The sequence below is a fragment of the Metarhizium robertsii genome, assembly GCF_000187425.2.
Source record: "Metarhizium robertsii ARSEF 23 chromosome Unknown MAA_Scf_2, whole genome shotgun sequence".
NCBI classification, from domain to species: Eukaryota; Fungi; Ascomycota; class Sordariomycetes; order Hypocreales; family Clavicipitaceae; genus Metarhizium; species Metarhizium robertsii.
The window spans coordinates 5,803,535-5,822,405 of record NW_011942160.1 but is presented as its reverse complement, the minus strand read 5'-3'; the positions used below and the strand labels follow the sequence as shown (position 1 = coordinate 5,822,405).

At 52.8% G+C, this 18,871-nt stretch overlaps 7 protein-coding genes across 7 annotated transcripts; 4 read left to right on the top strand and 3 right to left on the bottom strand.

Annotated features, from left to right (window-relative positions):
- Nucleotides 1-182: 182 nt before the first annotated feature.
- MAA_08401 (uncharacterized protein) lies at nucleotides 183-1,707 on the top strand (the record flags this gene model as incomplete). Its single annotated transcript, XM_007826399.1, has 3 exons — nucleotides 183-627; nucleotides 690-881; nucleotides 1,421-1,707. 3 exons carry the CDS (start codon nucleotides 183-185, stop codon nucleotides 1,705-1,707), a joined length of 924 nt encoding a protein of 307 aa, XP_007824590.1.
- A 455-nt stretch (nucleotides 1,708-2,162) lies between these two features.
- Nucleotides 2,163-2,620, bottom strand: MAA_08400 (uncharacterized protein; the record flags this gene model as incomplete). Its single annotated transcript, XM_007826398.1, has 2 exons — nucleotides 2,163-2,297; nucleotides 2,351-2,620. 2 exons carry the CDS (start codon nucleotides 2,618-2,620, stop codon nucleotides 2,163-2,165), a joined length of 405 nt encoding a protein of 134 aa, XP_007824589.1.
- A 618-nt stretch (nucleotides 2,621-3,238) lies between these two features.
- On the top strand, nucleotides 3,239-5,119 carry MAA_08399 (amino acid transporter; the record flags this gene model as incomplete). Its single annotated transcript, XM_007826397.1, has 2 exons — nucleotides 3,239-4,243; nucleotides 4,301-5,119. 2 exons carry the CDS (start codon nucleotides 3,239-3,241, stop codon nucleotides 5,117-5,119), a joined length of 1,824 nt encoding a protein of 607 aa, XP_007824588.1.
- A 637-nt stretch (nucleotides 5,120-5,756) lies between these two features.
- On the top strand, nucleotides 5,757-10,109 carry MAA_08398 (Ankyrin repeat-containing domain protein; the record flags this gene model as incomplete). The annotated part of the gene is made up of 1 exon (XM_007826396.1): nucleotides 5,757-10,109. One exon carries the CDS (start codon nucleotides 5,757-5,759, stop codon nucleotides 10,107-10,109), a length of 4,353 nt encoding a protein of 1,450 aa, XP_007824587.1.
- A 418-nt stretch (nucleotides 10,110-10,527) lies between these two features.
- MAA_08397 (formate dehydrogenase) lies at nucleotides 10,528-12,236 on the bottom strand (the record flags this gene model as incomplete). The annotated part of the gene is made up of 4 exons (XM_007826395.2): nucleotides 10,528-10,877; nucleotides 10,936-11,474; nucleotides 11,527-11,681; nucleotides 11,985-12,236. 4 exons carry the CDS (start codon nucleotides 12,234-12,236, stop codon nucleotides 10,528-10,530), a joined length of 1,296 nt encoding a protein of 431 aa, XP_007824586.2.
- A 3,556-nt stretch (nucleotides 12,237-15,792) lies between these two features.
- On the top strand, nucleotides 15,793-16,560 carry MAA_10874 (uncharacterized protein; the record flags this gene model as incomplete). The annotated part of the gene is made up of 1 exon (XM_011412793.1): nucleotides 15,793-16,560. The coding sequence occupies one exon, from the start codon at nucleotides 15,793-15,795 to the stop codon at nucleotides 16,558-16,560; it is 768 nt and encodes a 255-aa protein (XP_011411095.1).
- Nucleotides 16,561-17,183: 623 nt separating this feature from the next.
- MAA_08396 (Major intrinsic protein) lies at nucleotides 17,184-18,217 on the bottom strand (the record flags this gene model as incomplete). The annotated part of the gene is made up of 2 exons (XM_007826394.1): nucleotides 17,184-17,840; nucleotides 17,909-18,217. 2 exons carry the CDS (start codon nucleotides 18,215-18,217, stop codon nucleotides 17,184-17,186), a joined length of 966 nt encoding a protein of 321 aa, XP_007824585.1.
- Nucleotides 18,218-18,871: the final 654 nt, after the last annotated feature.

The following is an 18,871-nucleotide window of genomic DNA, read 5'->3' as shown; positions in this document are numbered from 1 at the left end:
CCCCATCCAATCACTCTACTTGGTCCTCTTCTTTTACTCTTATTGATTTCAAAGGAACTGTGTGTTGCTTTTTACGGAAACCGGGTGTATCTCGCTGTCTGTGGAACTCTATCTCTTCTCCGGATGGTACACGCAGTGCATCGACTACATAACACCCTTTAGTCCCAACTCGTTTTCTCATAATGGCTCCTATGGATTTGAGAGAATATGGCGACGCTCAACTAGAGACAGGACTACTGAGGACACACGAAGAGGAGAAGATTCCATTCACCCCAACTGGGCTTGAACAGTCTCAGACCGGTCCAACATATCATCAACCGGAACCCAAGGAGTCCCGAAAGATGTCCTCACATAGACGGATGGTTATCATCGTGATGCTGAGCTTGCTCCTTGGATTTGGAGTAGCTCTGGCTAAAAACCCCTCCTTTCCTTCATCTTGTATGGGATGGACCCGTGCCAACGAGAATATTCACACGAAAGCCGCTCGTTCCTTTCTGGAAAAGCGTGCTGATGCCTCTGTCACCAACGCGACTACACCTGGAGCACCGACGGAGAAGAGCGAATCTGGCACTGGACAAGGACAGCTGACGACACCCACCCCATCTGCAACTCCGACTTCATCTAGCCGTAAGTTCAAGTCTCCCGACGCATCAGTAAGGGGGATCGTTCAAACTAACGGGAGTTTTTAGACGAATCCACGACATCAACCGCTTCGTCGACCATTAGTCACTCCTCCATCCCCTCTCCTACGAGCACTCCCGAATCATCAACTCCTTCTCCGTCCGTAATACCACCGGCCAGCCCGACAAGCTCTACTTTTCCGAGCCCAACTCCTGCAAGCACTTCAACTACCTCCCAAGCGCCTGAATCCACTCCCTCTGGTACGTCCTCCACGAGACATGAGACTGTCTCCGAATCTTCTTCCTCCAGTGTATCTCCAGTGTCCTCTTCCAGTATGTTGCCAAAAGATGACCTCTCCTCTTTCTCTTCCTCTTTCTCTTCCTCTTTCTCTTCCATCAGTTCGTCCATAGCACCGTCCACCGCGCCGTCCAGCAGGTTTACCGGTCCTTCTTCGAGTGGGTTATGCTACCAGCACTGTCCTTTAGTCCCCAAATTGATCCATCAGGCCAAATATACGAACCTCCCATTCCACTAATCACACCTCACATTTGTATATGAGTCACCAAAAATTGTATGAATAGCTCCAGTGTCTAACTGTTAGTGCCTCCAGCTCCAGGGGAGACTCCCAAGTCTTCAGTGCCTGCTGTATCTACGGGTGGGTGTCCACGCATATGGCCCATGATTTTTTTTATTCATCCACAAATCACCACATCTTTCAACGCTCGCAGACCAGGATACCTACTTTTTGATTTGATTCACTTGCATTGACTTGCTGCAAAGTCGCTGACCGTTTGATTAGAAGCATCATCTTCTGGCGAAGCTGCCCCTACTTCGAGCAAGATCGAGAAGACTATCACGACCGGCCGTGTCGCCACAACCAGCCCCGTACGACATACCTATACCACTACGTTACCCGACGGTGGTACTCGCACCGTAACATCCACTTCTTGGGTGGCCATTGTGCCCACGGATAAGTCTACTGCCGACGGCGGGCCCCAGTTGCAGAATCATGCGCCAAAAGCTCAAGGTCATTTCACGCTCATTATTGCTGCTGGGGCGTTCGCAGTTGGCATGTTACTGATTTAACATTATTTCCACATCTGTTTACTGATGGTATTTTGAATTATGCGAATCGTTGATTAAGCATGGCGATATGCATTGCGTCGGTGGATTAGGTCTGATGATTTAACGACTCTCCTTAATTGTTTGGTTTGGAAAAAATTAGACCATAGGCATGCGACTGCCTCGTACTGTAGATTGCAAAAAGCGGAGTAGAATGGCCAATGAGATGAATTTCAAGGATGCGACTGATTGTGACAACTAATGGCACAAGGCATAGATGGGACATGGTGTCGTGAATATACAGACTATTAGAAAAAAGGGCATCTTTTGGATTCCTCTCACATGGACACATAAACACCATAATTATTCAATATTGTGTTGATTATGACAGTTCTAATTGTAGTTATATGCAAAGCGCCGCAACTCCATGCCCATTTTCGTATCCCGTTCCTTTCCCAAATCACCCACCAACCACGTCCTTAACCGGGTCCTATCTTTGGCATATCGTGATGTTCACTAAGTTTCGACAGGTATGTGTTGAGTTCCTCGACTCGTTCCTTGTGCGTTTTCAGTAATTCCGGTCGAGAACTCGACGACTCAGCCATTTTCTGCAGCTGTACCCAAGTTAGCGACTGCCCTTGTCGATGTTTGGCCGTTATGCACATACTCTCTTCTTTCTGACCTCGTCGTATTTCCTCTCGGATTCCGTCTTTCGTGCAACTGCGCCATCGTCGTCGCTCTGATCGCCCTTGCTGTCACGGGGATCCGGTTGCTCGTCGGCCGCGGGAGCACCGTCGCTCTTCGCTAATGCGCCCTCGCCCGCGGACAAATTCCTCTCCAAATCGCTCTTGTCCTTCTTCTTCTTCTTTTTCTGGACCTTGGCGCCCTTGAGCTTGAGGGCGCCTCCCCCAACAGCGGTGTAGTCGCCAGACGGCATGGTGATGTGGTTGCAGTGTAGCACGGCCGCCCGCAGATGTCTTAGGCTGAGATCCTTGGATGGAGGAACGACCTACTTGATGCTTAGTCACCAGACAGAGACGGGAGCCAAGGCCCTTCAATGCCGGAACTCCATCTTGGCGGCAGCCAATGAAAGCATCATTTCTCCATCTCTCAATGCATTTGCTCGAGCCGCTACTAGCTTCTGTGGGCTTTTCTGTCTCCTATTGACGGAAACCAAAGCGCCTCCCCCTACACTTTTTGCTATTCACGATAAACGCATTAGACGAAGAGCATCCGTACGGTTTCATTTTTACTTTGGATCCCGCCGTTGTCACGCGAGCATTTGGACGAAACATCGCTTGCATCGCTCCTACCACTTTCGCACATCCCTGCAGCGTCACAGGCCCAAAAGGCCCTGTTGTTGTTGGTCCATCGCCATCCTACGTTTTTGGTTGACGAATGTGCCTTTTGCTTGCACTGTGCGCGTTCTGAATATGAGCTATTTCTGCTAGCCTTTTTATATTTCTCGAATACAGTATCGCGTTTTGTTGCCGACGATCGAACGTACAGATTAGAAGCTCTCTAGGCCGGGGCTGGTTTCTTCAGGGAGCTCGCGATGTCCCCTTATGCGGTGCAATCGCAGTCGCGAGACTCCTTAGAACTTGCGTCTCTGGCGAGCTCGAGCATGATAGATGGTGGTGCAGTATCAGAAGTGTCCTCCAGACCGAGCATTTCGTCATCACGGAGGCTGTCACTGGTGGAAGAAGAGGATCCCCTCGACGATGGCAATCCGGCCGGAAGATTAGGACGGTCATATTCGGTATCTTCGACGTTTGATTTCGCTGCGAATTTGTTCCCTTTGAGTTCGACTACTGGGGCGGGAGGGTATGCGCCAGTTGGAGCGCCGACTTCTGGCGCGCGATCGGGCGGTGCGCTGGGAGGAGGATCGTTGGAGAAGCACAAGACGCTGACTTACCTGAACGGGCTGTCGCTCATCATTGGCCTCATCATTGGATCGGGAATATTTTCGTCACCAAGTCAAATCAGCTCCAAGGTCGGTTCACCCGGGGCGGCGATTGTAGTGTGGATTGTTGCCGGAATCCTGGCTTGGACCGGCGCGGCGTCATATGCTGAACTAGGAGGCGCAATACCGTTGAATGGCGGGTCGCAGGTCTATCTCTCCAAGACGTTTGGGGAGCTCGCTGGATTCTTGTTCACTTGGACGGCCGTGTTGGTGTTGAAGCCTGGAAGCGCTGCCATCATCGCTATCATCATGGGGGAGTACTTTGCGCGAGCAATCATCGGGGCCGACGCAGAAGATGTAAACCCGTGGGTGAGCAAGTCAGTGGCGTTGTTGGGAATTTGCACCGTTACGTGTTTCAACTGCATTTCTACGCGGATGGGTACGCGCATCAACGACATGCTTATGTTTTTAAAGTTTGTGGCATTGCTATTCGTTACAGTGGTTGGCATCATAGTTGCTGTGAAGGGATATACATTCAATGGAGAGAAGGATAATGCCTGGAAGCCACAGGACTGGTTCAAGGATACTTCATTCGACCTGTCAAACTGGGCTATCGCATTGTATGGCGGCCTGTGGGCGTATGACGGGTGGGACAACGTGAGTATATTTTGTTTCGCCGTGTTGGTGGCTTTTTATTTACTAACCGTCTTGCAGACGAACTATGTTGTTGGGGAGTTCCGAAATCCGAGCAGGGATCTTCCGCGGGTTATTCACTCAGCCATGCCGCTGGTCATTGTGAGCTACGTGCTTGCGAATGTAGCATACTTTCTTGTATTGCCCGTCGAGCAGGTCAATGGTTCTAATACCGTGGCGGTCATGTTCGGCTCCAAGGTATTTGGCTCCATCGGCGCCGTCATCATTGCTCTGATGGTCAGCGCAAGTTGCCTTGGCGCTCTCAACTCTTCCACCTTTACCGCAGGCCGACTTGTCTACGTTGCCGGCAAGGAGGGATACATCCCAAGCATATTTGGCAAAATCGGCGTGCACAGCCAGGACCCTAGCCTGACGACCCAACGAACACGAAATTGGTTCTCTAAGAAAATCCACCGCTTCGTTGGGGACGACGAGATGGGCCTCTTCTTTACGCCCATATACGCTTTAATCCTCAATGGCTTCATCACTGCTGGCTACTGCGTCGTCGGCGAATTCCCCACGCTCCTTACCTTTTACGGCGTTGCTGGATACACGTTCTACTTTTGCACTGTTCTTGGTCTCATCATCCTCCGCGTTAAAGAACCCCAACTGGAGCGCCCATACAAGACATGGATCACAACCCCAATCATATTCTGCTGCGTCAGTCTTTTCCTTCTCAGCAGAGCTGTCTTTGCGCGACCGGTCCAAACTGTCGCCGTGGTAGGCTTCGTTGTGGCGGGAATCCCTGTGTACTTTTGGCGTATCCGGGGTAGGGACAGGCTTCGGAAACCAGGCGACGATGGGGGGCATCGGCCATGGTGGCGTTTTTGGAAACATTGAAAAACTGAACAAGCATCAGCCGGCGCAGTGTTTTTTCTGAATACATTTCATTTGGGGTGGATGCGTACAATTGGAAGCAGGACACGTGAATTTTGTCTTTTCACCCCTCAGGATGGAGGAGCCTTTGTATTTTGGGTAATACTGAGAGGTACATTTATGACCCCAGCACAGGACAAGCTGCTAATGACGAGACGGGCGGTTGGCTTAGGCAGTCGGTGTATTGTGAAACCGTACATACGCAGATAACACAATACATAATGCATGAAGATGGATTTAAACGCCCATCTGCACCGTTCAGACCAGCTTGCATACGCGATGGTGGTGGTGATTGGCGGGTGGGTTGCCGCGGGCGGCTACAGATCGGCCCCCAGCAGGCCGTTGGCAAGGCCTCTGCGTTGGGCGGAGTTTTTCAACTTTTTTTCACGGCATGGGCACGTATGCGTCTTTGATGGCGCTGCTGTCTGGAATTACTTAAATGGCTTGCTGTGCGGCATTTCGTGTCGATCGGCTCGCGACGATGCCTGCGGACGTCGTGCTACATAAGGAACGAACCCTTGGCATGTACGTGTATCGCTGTGCCCTCTTGTATACCGCTGTGCTATCCGGACCTTGTTGTGTTTTTGCATAGAAACAAACTATGAATGGCCTCCCTGTTCTCTGGCTGCTCGCGGGCCGAGCTGCCGCGGCGGACGATGACCTGTCCGACTTCACCAACAACCTGGCGCAGGATCTCGGGCCGCTGCTGGCGCTGTTTGGCGAGGCCGTGACGAAGCAGTATCTCAGCGAGAGCACCACCTTCCTCGACTACTTCACCTTCGCCATGGGCCCGCTGGGCATCATCACGGCCGTGGTGTCGGTCATCCGGGTCTGCGGGCACCCGTCCCTCCGGGCCTTCATCGGGAGGTCGCAGGAGGGCGAGGCGGCCGTGGAGGCGGAGCTGTGCGCCTCGACGAGCCGCGACGTGTGCGAGCTGTTCCACAAGGGCGGCATCGCGCGCGTCCTCGGGAGGCAGCCCGATCTGCTGGAGCTGGTGGCCGTGTCGCCGCCCGCCGGCGGCCGGGGCAAGAGGCTCGAGATATTCCAGGACCACATCCGCAACGCGGACGAGACCATGTACTGGAAGCGCAGCCGGGGGTCCGTCTTCAGCCCCGACGACAAGTCGGGCCGTTGCCAGATGTCGCCGACGCCCAACCTGTCGCTCAACATTGGCATCAAGAGGCCCAAGCTGTGGGTGGTTTCGCTGGTCGCGCTCAACGGGCTCGTGCTGCAGGCCGGCATCATCGTCCTGGCTGGCTTCGGGGCGTGGCGGCTCGGCTGGAACAAGTACCACCCCGACAATGCCACGGCGCGCGACTACGCGCCGAGGATGTTCATCGCCGGGAGCCTGCTCCTGTCCCTGGGGATGTGGGGATGCGCCGCGCTCATCGGCCAGGCCACGCAGGAGGTGAGGTTCAGGCGCGACGAGCAGGCCTCCGGGCACAAGACGCGGCTCATCTGGCTCCAGCCAGGGCCGCAGCTTGTTGGCGAGCAGAGCTTCGACCCCAGCTCCTTCTTTGAAAGCGAGAAGCAGCCGCTTGAGTACTGGGTTTCGTCGCGGAAGCGAAAGGGGTCGGAGAGGCTGTTCGAGGTGCTGACCTTCTTGGCGGTGCTTGCGTCCGTGGTTGGGTATATACTTCAGTTTATTGGCCTGCGAGGCATGAATGCGTGGCTGTCGCTGGCGCAGCTGGGCGTCACGCTGTACATGAGCATGCTGCGAGGGGCGCTCCGGATACAAAGGCTCCAGAACCATGAGAACAAGTTGTCGAAAATCCCGGACCTGGTGGCCGGCCACGAACTCGACTGGCTGGCGTATGAGCTGGCCTTTGACGACTCCCCCATGCAAGCGACGGGGCAGCCGCAAAGGGGAGCCAACTGGCACATTGTGAGTGGGAAGATGCCGAGCGATGATAAGCCCATGACGGTTTGTAACGGTGGTTCTTTCGAGCTCAGTGGTGCCTCCGTGTCCAGTCGACGAAACTCCTGCGACAAGACGTCATTGCGGGAGTTCATCGGCTCTCAGGGGTGCAGCGACTTGTATTACGAGCTGTTCGACCTTCGCGTCCAGCTGTCTGGATTAACGGGGAACCAGGGCATGGCGAGTCTGGCAACAGGTTCTGGCGGTGGGAAGCCGTGGAAGTCCGACATGGTCGCCGTTCGCAAGTCCGCCATCAAGCTTGCTGAAGCGCTTGGCGAGATAGCAACTGCGCTTTTTTCCGGGGAGAATCGTGCAAAGAGGAGCGACTTGACGGTTCCTGTCGAGGCTCTTGCTCATACGGATTCTGAACCTTGTTGCTCCAGCACGCTGACGCAAGTCGTCGGCGTTGAGATGAAGGCCCCCGAACCAACTCAGCCAAAATGGAGAGTCAACGCGGCTCATATAGAAGCTATTCTTGGCCTTTGGACTTGGTCGCTGGTGTCTTCTCAGGACGTAGTCGGAGACAGTGAATCTCCAAACACATCTGCCAGCTCAAAGGACAGAGCGAGCGTCTCGCACCAAATTCTGGCAGCTGGCTTGGATAATGAATATTGGAACAGCGAGGTCGACATCGAGGTCGAGCTGAACTTTTGGTTCGGCCCAAATACACATCTCCTTTCCAGGGAAAGCCTCCGCCTAGGTAAGGGCATGAAATGTGACAACTTCACCACGCTGTGTCGCCAGTTAACTGGTTCCGGCGGCTGGGAGAAGCTGTCGAAATCGACGGAGTCGTCGTCCTCCCTGCTGAGCTGCAGCAAAACCCCCATCTTCCAGCTGCGGCTGTTCGGATGGAATATTCTATGCGAGTCCTTGGCAATCAGTGGCACGGATCCCGTTGGGGCCTCGGATGTTGTTAAATTGCAGAGTTCCCAAGAAGATAGCCACGTTTCTATTGGTGTTCAATACTTGCGGTCTGAGCGTAGTATCATTGATTTGTGCACCCAACAGCTCCTTATAACCCTGGTGAAGAACCTGATCAGTCTGGCGGCACTGCCGATTCCTGAATCCACCGTCTCGGAGAAGGAAGGGTTCATTCAGCTGCAGAATCCATTGGTCGCGACGTTCGAAAAGGCATTCGTCGACAGCGAAATCGGCTCCCGAACGGACGCAATCACCACCATTATCCCCCAACTGAGACGGCAAGTCCTCCCCAGCGACGAGAACCTGATATCGAGTCTCGTCCAGTCGGCAAACACATTCAGGCAAAAGGGGGAATGGGCTCGTGCGGCCGTATTGCTGAAATGGGGGTGTCGTCACATTTCGCCGGAGCACATGCGCAACCGCCATGCGGATCGAGCTCTGCAATGGCAGTTTTTCGAAAGGATCCTCAGGGTCGCGGCTGAGTTTTACCGCTACTCAGCTACCTTGAAGAGCGACAAAATGGGCATCTCGTACGCGCAGGACGGGCTGAGAGAAATGAGGGACATGTGCCACTTCATGCCTCCCTCATCCGAGGAGGACAGCGTCGAGCCGTGCCAGCAGAACATCACCTCCATGCTGGCTTGCTATGCCGACGTGTTCGACAAGTTGGCAGCAGAGACAAGCCGCCCCCGAAAAGCCAACGGCGTACACCCCTTTGTGCAGGCCATCGACGACGGCAACAGAGTCGACGCCCTCTACGAGCTGAGTTTCCTCCACAGCGGCGACTTTGGATCCAAGTCCCTCAAGCCCGCTCTGCCGCTTGCCATTCGCAACCAGTGGACCGAGGTAGTCGATGCGCTTTTCGAGATGAGGGTTCATCCTGACAGCGAAGACGAGGCCGGGAGAACCGCTGCTTCCCACTGCGCCGAGCTCGGGCACGTCTCTCTGCTGCGCGAGTTGGCGGCCCGGGGTGCCTTTTTGGATCAATCGGACAACATGGCTCGCACGCCGCTGCACTGGGCGGCGCTGAGCGGGCAAGACGAGATTGTGGGCGTGCTCTTGGAGACGGGTAACGTGGATATATCTCGACGGGATCAAGACGGCGTCGTGCCATTCTGGCACGCGATTGAGAAGAACCATCACAGCATCGTGCGTGCCCTTCTGGATCGAGGCTTCACCGTCGATGCACGGAGGGCGAAACTGGATCGGTCTCCGATATCTTGGACGTCGGAGCACGGGCAAGCTGAGATTGTGCAGCATTTGGTCCAGAGCGGCGCCGAAGTCAACAAGGCCGAAAAGGGATTACATGAGGGGTTTCATCCACTGCATCACGCTGTCAAAGGCAGTCACGAAGACGTCGTGCGTGTGTTGCTGGAGGCCGGGGCCGATCCCAACGTGCGCAGCGAAAATGGGCGTACGCCACTGCATTTGGCCGCCGCGGCAGGCAGTACAGCTATTGTACAAATCCTCCTTGGTTTGGTGCCCGATGTAGATGAAACGTGCAATTCCGGGAACACGGCATTACACTATGCCGCAAGTGAAGGACGTGTGCATCTGCTCAAGATGCTAATCGATGCTGGTGCGGATATTGAGCGTGGTGATGACCAGGACAGGCGGCCAATTCACGCGGCTACGAAGAGTAACTATTTTTGGTCGCACCCAGACGCTGTTCTTGAACTTCTCAAACTAGGAGCTGTCATCGACCCTGTTGACAAAATTGGACATACTCCTTTATGCTTTGCGGCCGACAATGGACAAGCTGGCATTATTGAGGAGCTGTTGAGCCGAGGCGCAAATGTGAACCATGCTGATAAGCACGGACAAACCCCTTTATATAATGCGGCCCAGAAGGAACGGTTTGCAATCGTGAAAAGACTGCTAGAAGCTGGAGCTGATGTACACTTCCAGGACAAGAATGGCAACACGGCTTTGATAGCTGCTACGGATTCGCTGTGGGGCGGATCCAAGTTGGTACAGCTGCTGCTCGAGCACGGTGCTGTAGATGTTCCAAGGAAAGACGGGGCAACAGCTCTCTCGATAGCTCGATCCAATCGTTTCTACAGCACTGAAGAAGTTTTGCTACAATCAGGCAACTACCTAAATAATAAAGGCTAAAATATATAATATATTCTAATATAATGTAATATATTTTAATATAATATAATATATTCTAGTATAATATAATATAAAATATAATAGCTTAGTATTTAATTTAGTTAAAGTTTTTACTTTTTACTATATTTTAATATAAAATAGAATTTATATACTATATATTAAAAGGTATATATTTATAAAGATAGTTATTTATCGTGGCTAAAATAGCACCCTGTAATTATATAGAGTAATATATCTTGTAATACGAACAGGAGACTGTAGTTCTCATAAACAGGATAGCAAGCTTATCAGCTAAAACGTCTTTGTTATTTATTTTTATTAAAACCTAGTCCTAGATATCCTTCATGTACATATTCTCCATCCACTCATCAGTCGTGAGGTATGAGAGCCGGGAATTCATAGCTTTCACATTATCACTTCAAGATGTTTTCTTGTCATTGCCGTAGGCTCTGGTAGCATAGCTGCCCTTGTGAACAATCAAGTCCTCGGGACGGTAGTCATGCTTGCCGCTCAAGTAGCTTTGAAGAATAGCCTTGGTACCCTCGGCATAGCGCTTCTGAGCATCAAGCGAAGTTCCAGACATGTGGGGGACCATGGCGTTGCCACCTCCAAACGGGTTCTTGGCGGTTCGCAGTGGGTGGTTCGGGGCGGCGGGCTGAGGGTACCACACATCACCGCCGTAACCGGCTAGGTGGCCAGACTCGAGGGCCGCGGCGACGTCTTTTGCCACAATAATACCGCCACGGGCAGTGTTGATGAGGTATGAGCCTATAATTGTTAGGTTAGCATACGTAGACGGCCTCAAGCAAAAATTTGGACGACTTGCCAGGTTTCATCAAGGCAATCTTGTCCTCATTAAACAGGTCTTCTGTCTCACTATGCAAAGGGCAGTTGATAGTAAGAACGTCACACCGTTTTAGCAAATCATCAAAGCTCACAAGGTCACAGCCGAGTTCTTCCTCCTTCTCAGTGCTCAGAGGCTGGTAGTCGTGGTAAAGGAGCTTGCAGTTAAACGGCTTGAGTCGTCGCAAAACGCGCTCGCCGATACGACCGACACCAAGGGTACCAACGACCTTGTTCTCCAGGTCATATTCCTGCTTGGCGACGGCCGCAACATCCCAGTCACCTCGCTCCACCTGCTCGTGGGCGGGGACAAAATTTCGAATCAATACCAAGATGGTCATAATAACGTGCTCAGCAACAGAGACGACATTACTGCCAGTGACTTCGGCGACCGTAATACCGCCGTTAGTCTTGTTGGCAAGGTCAAGGTCGACGTGGTCTGAGCCGATACCCGCAGTGATAGCGAGCTTCAGCTTCTTAGCCTTGGCAAGGCGATCTTTTTTCAGGTAGCCAGGGTGGAAACTGACCATTGTCAACAAAGTTGTCCTGACGAATGAAATTCTAGGAGACCTACGGCGTGGTAATGATAACTTCGGCATCTACAAGTTCCTGCTCGAACTTGGAATTGACACCCTCCTTGTCTGATGTGGTGACGAGAGTGTGGCCCTGGTCCTCGAGCCATTTCCTAAGGCCAAGTTCATTCTCAGTCGTACCAAGAAGTTCAGGAACCTAGCGATTGAGAGAAAACCAGATGCCGCGTTAGCGTTGCACTAGAAGGGATAGGTAAGTACCAGACGGCCACGACTCGACGATCCCAGCTCCGTGTTCCCCGCAGTTCCATACTACGTCCCCGCGTTTTGGGCTGAAAAGGGCCAAAACGGGAAACTCGGGACAGAAGGTGTGGAGTCTGGACCACTGCGACAATCGCGTGCGCCATCATTGAGCCGGCCAATTGCTTCACAACATGAAATGACGTCCCATTTCAGGCGCGAGAGTCAATGAATACACAAAAAGCAAAAGAAATCAACTTACATCCTTGGCGTGCTGGCCGCCGTCGTAGGTACAGAGGAGAACTTTGACCTTTTCACGCGCGGTTGTCAGCGCACGCATCGATGATGGCAGGAAGCGTGGCTTCGCAGAAGACAGAGGTGACGTAGACAGCTTGTTGGCGAAACCGGCAGCTCGAAGTGAAGCAGGACGAGCTGAGGCAGCGGAACAAGTTGAAAAGAGGGCAGCTCGGGAAGCGATAGGGAGAGAACGGGACAAGGGGCGTAAAGATACCATTTTTGATGTGTTTTGTGTACGATCTGTTTTCTTTGTGGTGTTTGAGACGCCCGACGTCAATCGATTCTGGGCTCGCTCGTGAATCCTAGAGAACAGAGTTTTGGGAGGGAGGGAGGAAAGTCAGAGGAGGTGGTGCGACAGCGCGAGGCCAGGTTGTTATACGTGTGGTAAGTGAGAATGGAAGCTCCTCGTTCGTCTTAAGCTCAGACTGGCTGGATTGAATACGTATCAGCAAGTGCAAGCAGAAATTCGTGTGTCATCGGTTTCCTCCAAGATGCCGAGATGGCGAGCGGCTGGTCCGTATTTATGTGAAGCTGAGCTGCCTCTGATACATATCGTCACCCCTTTCATGATTCCATCCCATGCAACCCGTTCCGCGCTTTGTTTAACCCCTCTCCGGCTTGCTTGTCGGCGTGATCATCTGCTTTAGTCGTATGTACGAAGGACATGTACAAGCTCTCCGATTGCTCCTCCCGATCGCCGCCCCGTCTGTCCGGTGATGTCTACTCCACAGTTGTCTGGAAGTGTCTCGCAGAGAGCTCGGCGTTGCGGTTTATATGACTTCATTGGTGACTTGAAGCTTTGCTGCGGGGTAATGGAACAACTCATTTGGCCTAGCGAGCATGGGGGACTGGTAACCACGGTAGCAAAAGCTCCCGTGGCTACGCGGCCGGCCGCTTTTGCTGCCCAGCTAGCCCAATGGATTCCGTGGTCGATGTCTGTTGCAAGATGAAGCGCTGGTGGTGGGAGGTATCTCGGGGTTCGGGATTTGATGGCTTGATGGATGGAACCATGATGGATGCATTTGACGGGTCACGGAGAAGATGTGAGGAGGAAGTTGCCCGCAAAGTGCATATAAGTGGGACTGTCAAGCTGGCATTGGCCCCAGCCTGTTTGAACTGAACGTGTGAGAAGCGGGGTCGATGAAGCTTCGGGATCAGGAAGGTACGACCACGACCCTCACGAGTCACCACACAACACTTGGCATGGCATGCTCAAAGCACCATGGGCCAGTCACTGGCGGTAAGGATATGGACCATGACTTCAATGTTGGTGACATGAGCAGTTCAACTGATGGCACTCGGCGTTGTCGCGGCTGAGCTCAACTCTGGCTTGAAGTTTTCTTGACAGGCTGTTTGCGGTTCCTTCATGGCTCTTCCTGTCACCACATGCAACGCCCTGTTTGGGCTGGTTGCTCCCTTGGATCTGGGCTGGAGCTAACAAAAGCCACTTGCCTTGGGGGGTCAATCGCCCGCTCCACTGCCCCTGATGACTGCTGGAGGCGCTGCAAAGAGGGTGAGAATACCCTGCACCATCGAGAGCCATCGACAGCCAACCCATTATGGACGGAATCCTTGTCTCTAATGGTTCCTGGAGAGAGGTGTTGAGTGCACTTTTACGTCGGACCAGGACCAGTCGAATTGGATCTTATCCGAAATGATGCCAAAATGAGGCCTTTCCCGGCACACTTTCGGAAACATCATTGGCTCTTGGGACTTGCGGACTTGGGGTTTGAAGATGGCCCGTTTGTTTGCTATGTGCAACAATAAATGGATATCAGGGCGCGAATTTGATGGCTGCTACTCCGTAGTCGACTGAGAACCCGAGTTTTGTCCAGCTTCGGAGCAAAGCTGTCTGGGGCAGGGGAGGACTGGCATCAAATGGGCGGGAACATACGTCGTCGCGTTGTCCCATTTCTAATCATATATACGAGGCTGCCATCATCGTCAGTATCAACGCCGAGAAAATTGCACTGCAAAAGGACCAACGTGGTGGTCTCTGGCCTTTACGCCGCACATCCCGTCAGCATCCATGAGCGCTTCCTGAGACACATCTCTCATTGACCTGCATGGGAGTGTGCCTCAGCAGCCTGGCTGCGAGCTTCCGATCCCATCGACACGTCGATCGGTGACTACGTATTGATCATCCGTCGTTTCTTCTTCCCCCCTGGGTGAAGTGACCCTGCTTTTTAGGGCTCGTATCCTTGCTTTCTTCCACGTGGCATTCTTATTTTGAGGACATCACGAAACTGGGTTTGCATTGATGCCCCCATCTCAGATATTAGAAGTCTACGCACGCAACTTGTTTATGAATTCGATCAAGATTGTGGCAGACATGTCGAAGGCAGAGGCTCAGAAGGCAGAGGCTCAGGCAGGACTCTGAGGATCGAGGATTCAGAATGATGGCTGAGAGCAACACAATCAACTGTCAAGCCCGTCTTCTTGAGTTAATTGGGCCCAAAGGGCGCGACTTTTCAACAGGCTGAATTGCATCGAAAAACCAAATATTCTCCGCAACAAATTCTCCTTGGGGAATTTTTGTGCGGCCCGCCCTACGCCCCAAAGGCCACTCTCACCATGTTGTCATGCTATACTTGCGACAAGATGGCTCGTTCATCTAACATGGCCATTATCAGCTGCTTTTGTCTGTTTCCCCAATCGTCTCGTTTGCCCCTCTTTGGGCGTTATCGACTCTCGCCGCCACCTCGCCGCTTGACTTTAGAACGGCATTAGACCGTTGGACTGCCCCCCTTTATGTCAGTTGACGGAGCTATCAGTCTGGACCCTCTTCAATTGATGCCCATATTTCCCCTGATAGGACCTCTCATTGGTTGCTAAGCCTGATCGAGAATCTCCTGCAGCCTTTAGACGCATATGCCAGTTTTTTGAGACGATGGACGCCCGTGACAGGTGGTTAGTGTCCGATGGTCGACGCCGAGTACTCGTGGCGTTGCTAACGACTTGACACATTCCCATGGTTTTGCTCGTTATTGTATGGGTATAACAGGGACATGGTATGCATGTAAGACTATTCGTCTTGTGCCTGAATCGATTAAAAAGATGCGGCCGAGCGCACGAGCTGTTACACAGATCGACCAAGCTCCAACAAGGGCCCGAGTGATGTACATTGCAAGTGGTAGCGGAAGCGGGCACGGCACGGATATCGTGATAAGCAAAATGGCAGCTCCTCTGATTCTGGCCAATTGCAATTTGTTACGAGCCATCGATAAACGGGATCCCGGCCTTGTCAATCCGCCGCCAGAAAGCCACCATGAGGGGTATCAAAGGCCAAATTCCCCGAGCGGTTGAGATGTGGCTTGCCGTCTTGCGCATCATCTGCCAAACCATAAGACTTTGGCTCCTCTCTGGATATCTGTGGAACAAGTTGCTGTTGGCTGCCATGACATGAAGCGGGGTCTTTCAAGTCGAGAACCAGGACGACGGGCAACGAAGATTTTCTACAAACTAGCAATGTCGCCATGATTTTTTGGTGCCATGTTGTCCCATTTCTTGGAAACCCTGGCTGCAGAGGAAACTACCGCTGTTATTTATGAAGATGGAGATCCATGCTGCCTGGCAGGGCTGATTCTGTAGTTGCTGCAACCTCTCACCTCCTTGCTATACACTGATAAGCACTATATATCTAACTGTAAAAAAGCATATATTTACGGGGTCTTGTTAAAACAGCGTTTTGCGCCCAACTTTACACTCATTTCCTTTGACCACTTTTTATTCATTTTGATTCAGGCATTCCCCGGCGGGCGTTTCTTTTCACCATGGAGTCTATTTGCACTGAGCATCAACCAAATCACTTCTTTATGGGGGCTGTCGAATACCCGTTCTGGGAGCAAGGGCAACCGTGGGAGGGATATATTGAGCCACGACAACCCGTATTTTCTGACCCGTTTGAAGGCGCTTCTCCTGAATCTTCCTTTGATGGAGCTATGGCCTGGACCGACACCTGTGAGCAGCTGTACTATATGCGAAGCTCAGTGTCACCTACGACACTCTCGCCTCTTGTGGCGGCACCCGAGTTAGTCAACCCGAAAGCAACTGAAACTATTCAGACTCAACCACCGGAAACCACAACTGTGGCCAAAAACCCAGGCACAAGCACAAAACGAAAGCGAAGACAACCTCAAAGCGTTGCAAAGTCAACTCATGCCGGCAGCTCAAGACTAAAACGGCCTTGTCTCTCCCGCTCAACTTCCTTCTCCTCGTCCACCGTCGACCCCCTTTCGCACAGTAAGGACGACAAGGCCAAGAATAAAGAGGACATGTACCTAGAGCGCAGCCGGGTCGCATCCAACAGGTTTCGAGAACGCAAGCGCAACGAAATCGCCCAGCTTGAGTCAGAAGAATACACCATAGAAGACGCAAACCGTCAGCTGCGTAGCATTCTTGACGCACTGACGAGTGAGATACTCTCCCTCAAGATGCAGCTGCTTCAGCACACAAACTGCAATTGCGAACTGATTCAAGCCTACATTAACAAGGAAGCACGTCATTTTGTCAAGAGTCTACAGGGAGTTGCCAAGGGGTAGAGAAGAGTTGGGGGTGACGACACTTGCGTTTTGTATTGTTCGTCCTTTTTTCCAGCACTCATAGCAGTTGACCAGCGCAACGGGGCGTACGATAAGAAGTGTACATTGATGTATTTTATCGACAATTGTAAGACTGAAGAAACAGAAACACACACACACACACACACAAAAGGAAGAAATATGGCCAGACTTGAAAGAATCACTAGTAAGGAGGTCACTAGGAAAACCCAGACTACCAGCCTCGCGGCGAGATAGCCTCACGGCAAAAGGGCGCAACGGGAGCAGAGGCGAGGACGGGCCATGGATTCGCCGTATATTCAACTAAAAAGCGAATTAATAGTCCTATCTGTATTTATGGTACAATTTACTAAAGCTGGTTCGATGCCATCATTTTATTTCAGCACTGTTCTCGTTCCTCCAACCCCTCCATGCTGGATATTATAAACGAGCTCTCATATGACTCGTTCCTCCCATGTGATTCATGCGGGTTGTGCCGTATTAAGACGCCACAGGTATTACATTATTAACGGCATCCATTATCGAGGCGGCTTCCCTGACTGCGTTTCGGGCAAGATGCATATCGGGCCCGTCGGCTCCATCAGAAAACCTACCCCCCTCCTCCCTCACGCGGCAACGTGCGGCATAGGATCGTGCCGGATCTCCTTCGATCCAGGCGTCGGCAGCGTGCCATCGCTCGCCTCGCTCGCAGTGCTGCGGTGGTTCTTCTGGTGGTGCTGCTGGGTAGACGTCGCGGTGCCAACGGGGGGCAGCGCCTTCTCGACGTCGTCGTCGTCGTCGTCCTGGCCCGGGTTGGCGCTCTGGTACTCGAGCCACTTGAGGATCCAGTAGACGGCAAAGGCGAGGAGGGAGCCCATCAGTGGGCCGACCCAGTAGATGTAGTGGTAGCCGACGAAGCCCTGGATGCAGGCGGGGCCGAAGGATCGCGCAGGGTTGATGGAAGTGCCGGTGTAGTTGACGCCGACGATGTGGGCGATGAAGACGGCGATGCCAATGCCAATGGGCGCGAGGTAGGTGGCCTTGTGCTTCTCCACGGCGAGGAAGTACACCGTCAGCACGAGCTGCGCGGTGAGGAACATTTCCAGGAAGACGCCTTGGACCTTGGAGGTTCCGTTGCTGAGAGAGTTGGTCACGGTGAGCGGTCCCGGGAGCAGTCCGTCCACGACGGCGGCGGCGGCGATGGCCGCAACAAGTTGAGTAGGGATGATGAGGATGCCTCTGAGGGGCTTGACGGCACCAACCAGCATCAGACCGAGGGTGACCTATGAAGCAATGAGTACACACACACACACACACAAGTGTCCCAACGGCGGCAGGGTTGACGACTTACAGCAGGGTTGAACATGCCGCCCGTCACGCGGTAAAACACCCACACGTTGACGGCAATGGCCGTACCGAAAGCACAAGCAATGTAAAAGAGAGTAGCCGGGGCCATAGGACCGCCGGGGATATTTGGCTGGTTGTTGTTGATGGCCGTCTGGGCCCCGGCAAACGACAGCATGAGAAACATAAAGGTGCCGCAAAACTCGCCAAAAATCACAACCAACAGGTTGCGGACCGAGTCTCCAAACATGTGCTTACGAGTCCCCGGCTCCTGGGAGCTGCTCCGCCGGGAGTTGAAAACGTTGCGTAGCGTCATGGCGAGAGATGAAAGAAGCAGATGATGATGTTGCGCGCGAAACGTCCGGGGGGTGGTTGAAACGAGTGCCGATGCCGATTACTTACGCCAGAAGCCAAGGGCAAGAGAGACGTTGACAAGAAGCTTCGGAGGGCAAGCTTCTGAGCCGTCTGCGTATTTATGTTTTCAAAGAGCCTTCGAGCGGCGATTCAGGGTGGGTATGACTCCCCGTCGCCGTAGCACCGAGACGATCACGGATTCAGAAAGCGTCATGAAAATCTCGGTACGAGTCACATCTTGCTCCGTGTTCAGCAGCAATCAACTTTGGTCCTTGATATGCTCTCCAGTCCGTGGGTCAAACTCTCTTCCCGAGGGAGAGGAGTGCGGCTAGTCAGCGGCGCAGGAAAAAAAAAAGGAGGCTTGCTGTAACTCGCCAATGCTGAAGAGCGGAGTCGTGCAAAGGGAATCCCGTGCCTCTCCTCACTTGCAGGCAGTCTTGAAGGACCGGATGGCACTGGTGTGATTCATAAATGCAGATGTCGTGTGACTATCATGCCTCCTGATGTGAATAGCTTCGTGGGCAGGGGGGCAGGGAGATGTTGCTCGACAAAGGCTTCAGTCTATGACGCTCACTTCTTTCAAGGCATCATTTCTATTCGTATGAATACAAGGCAT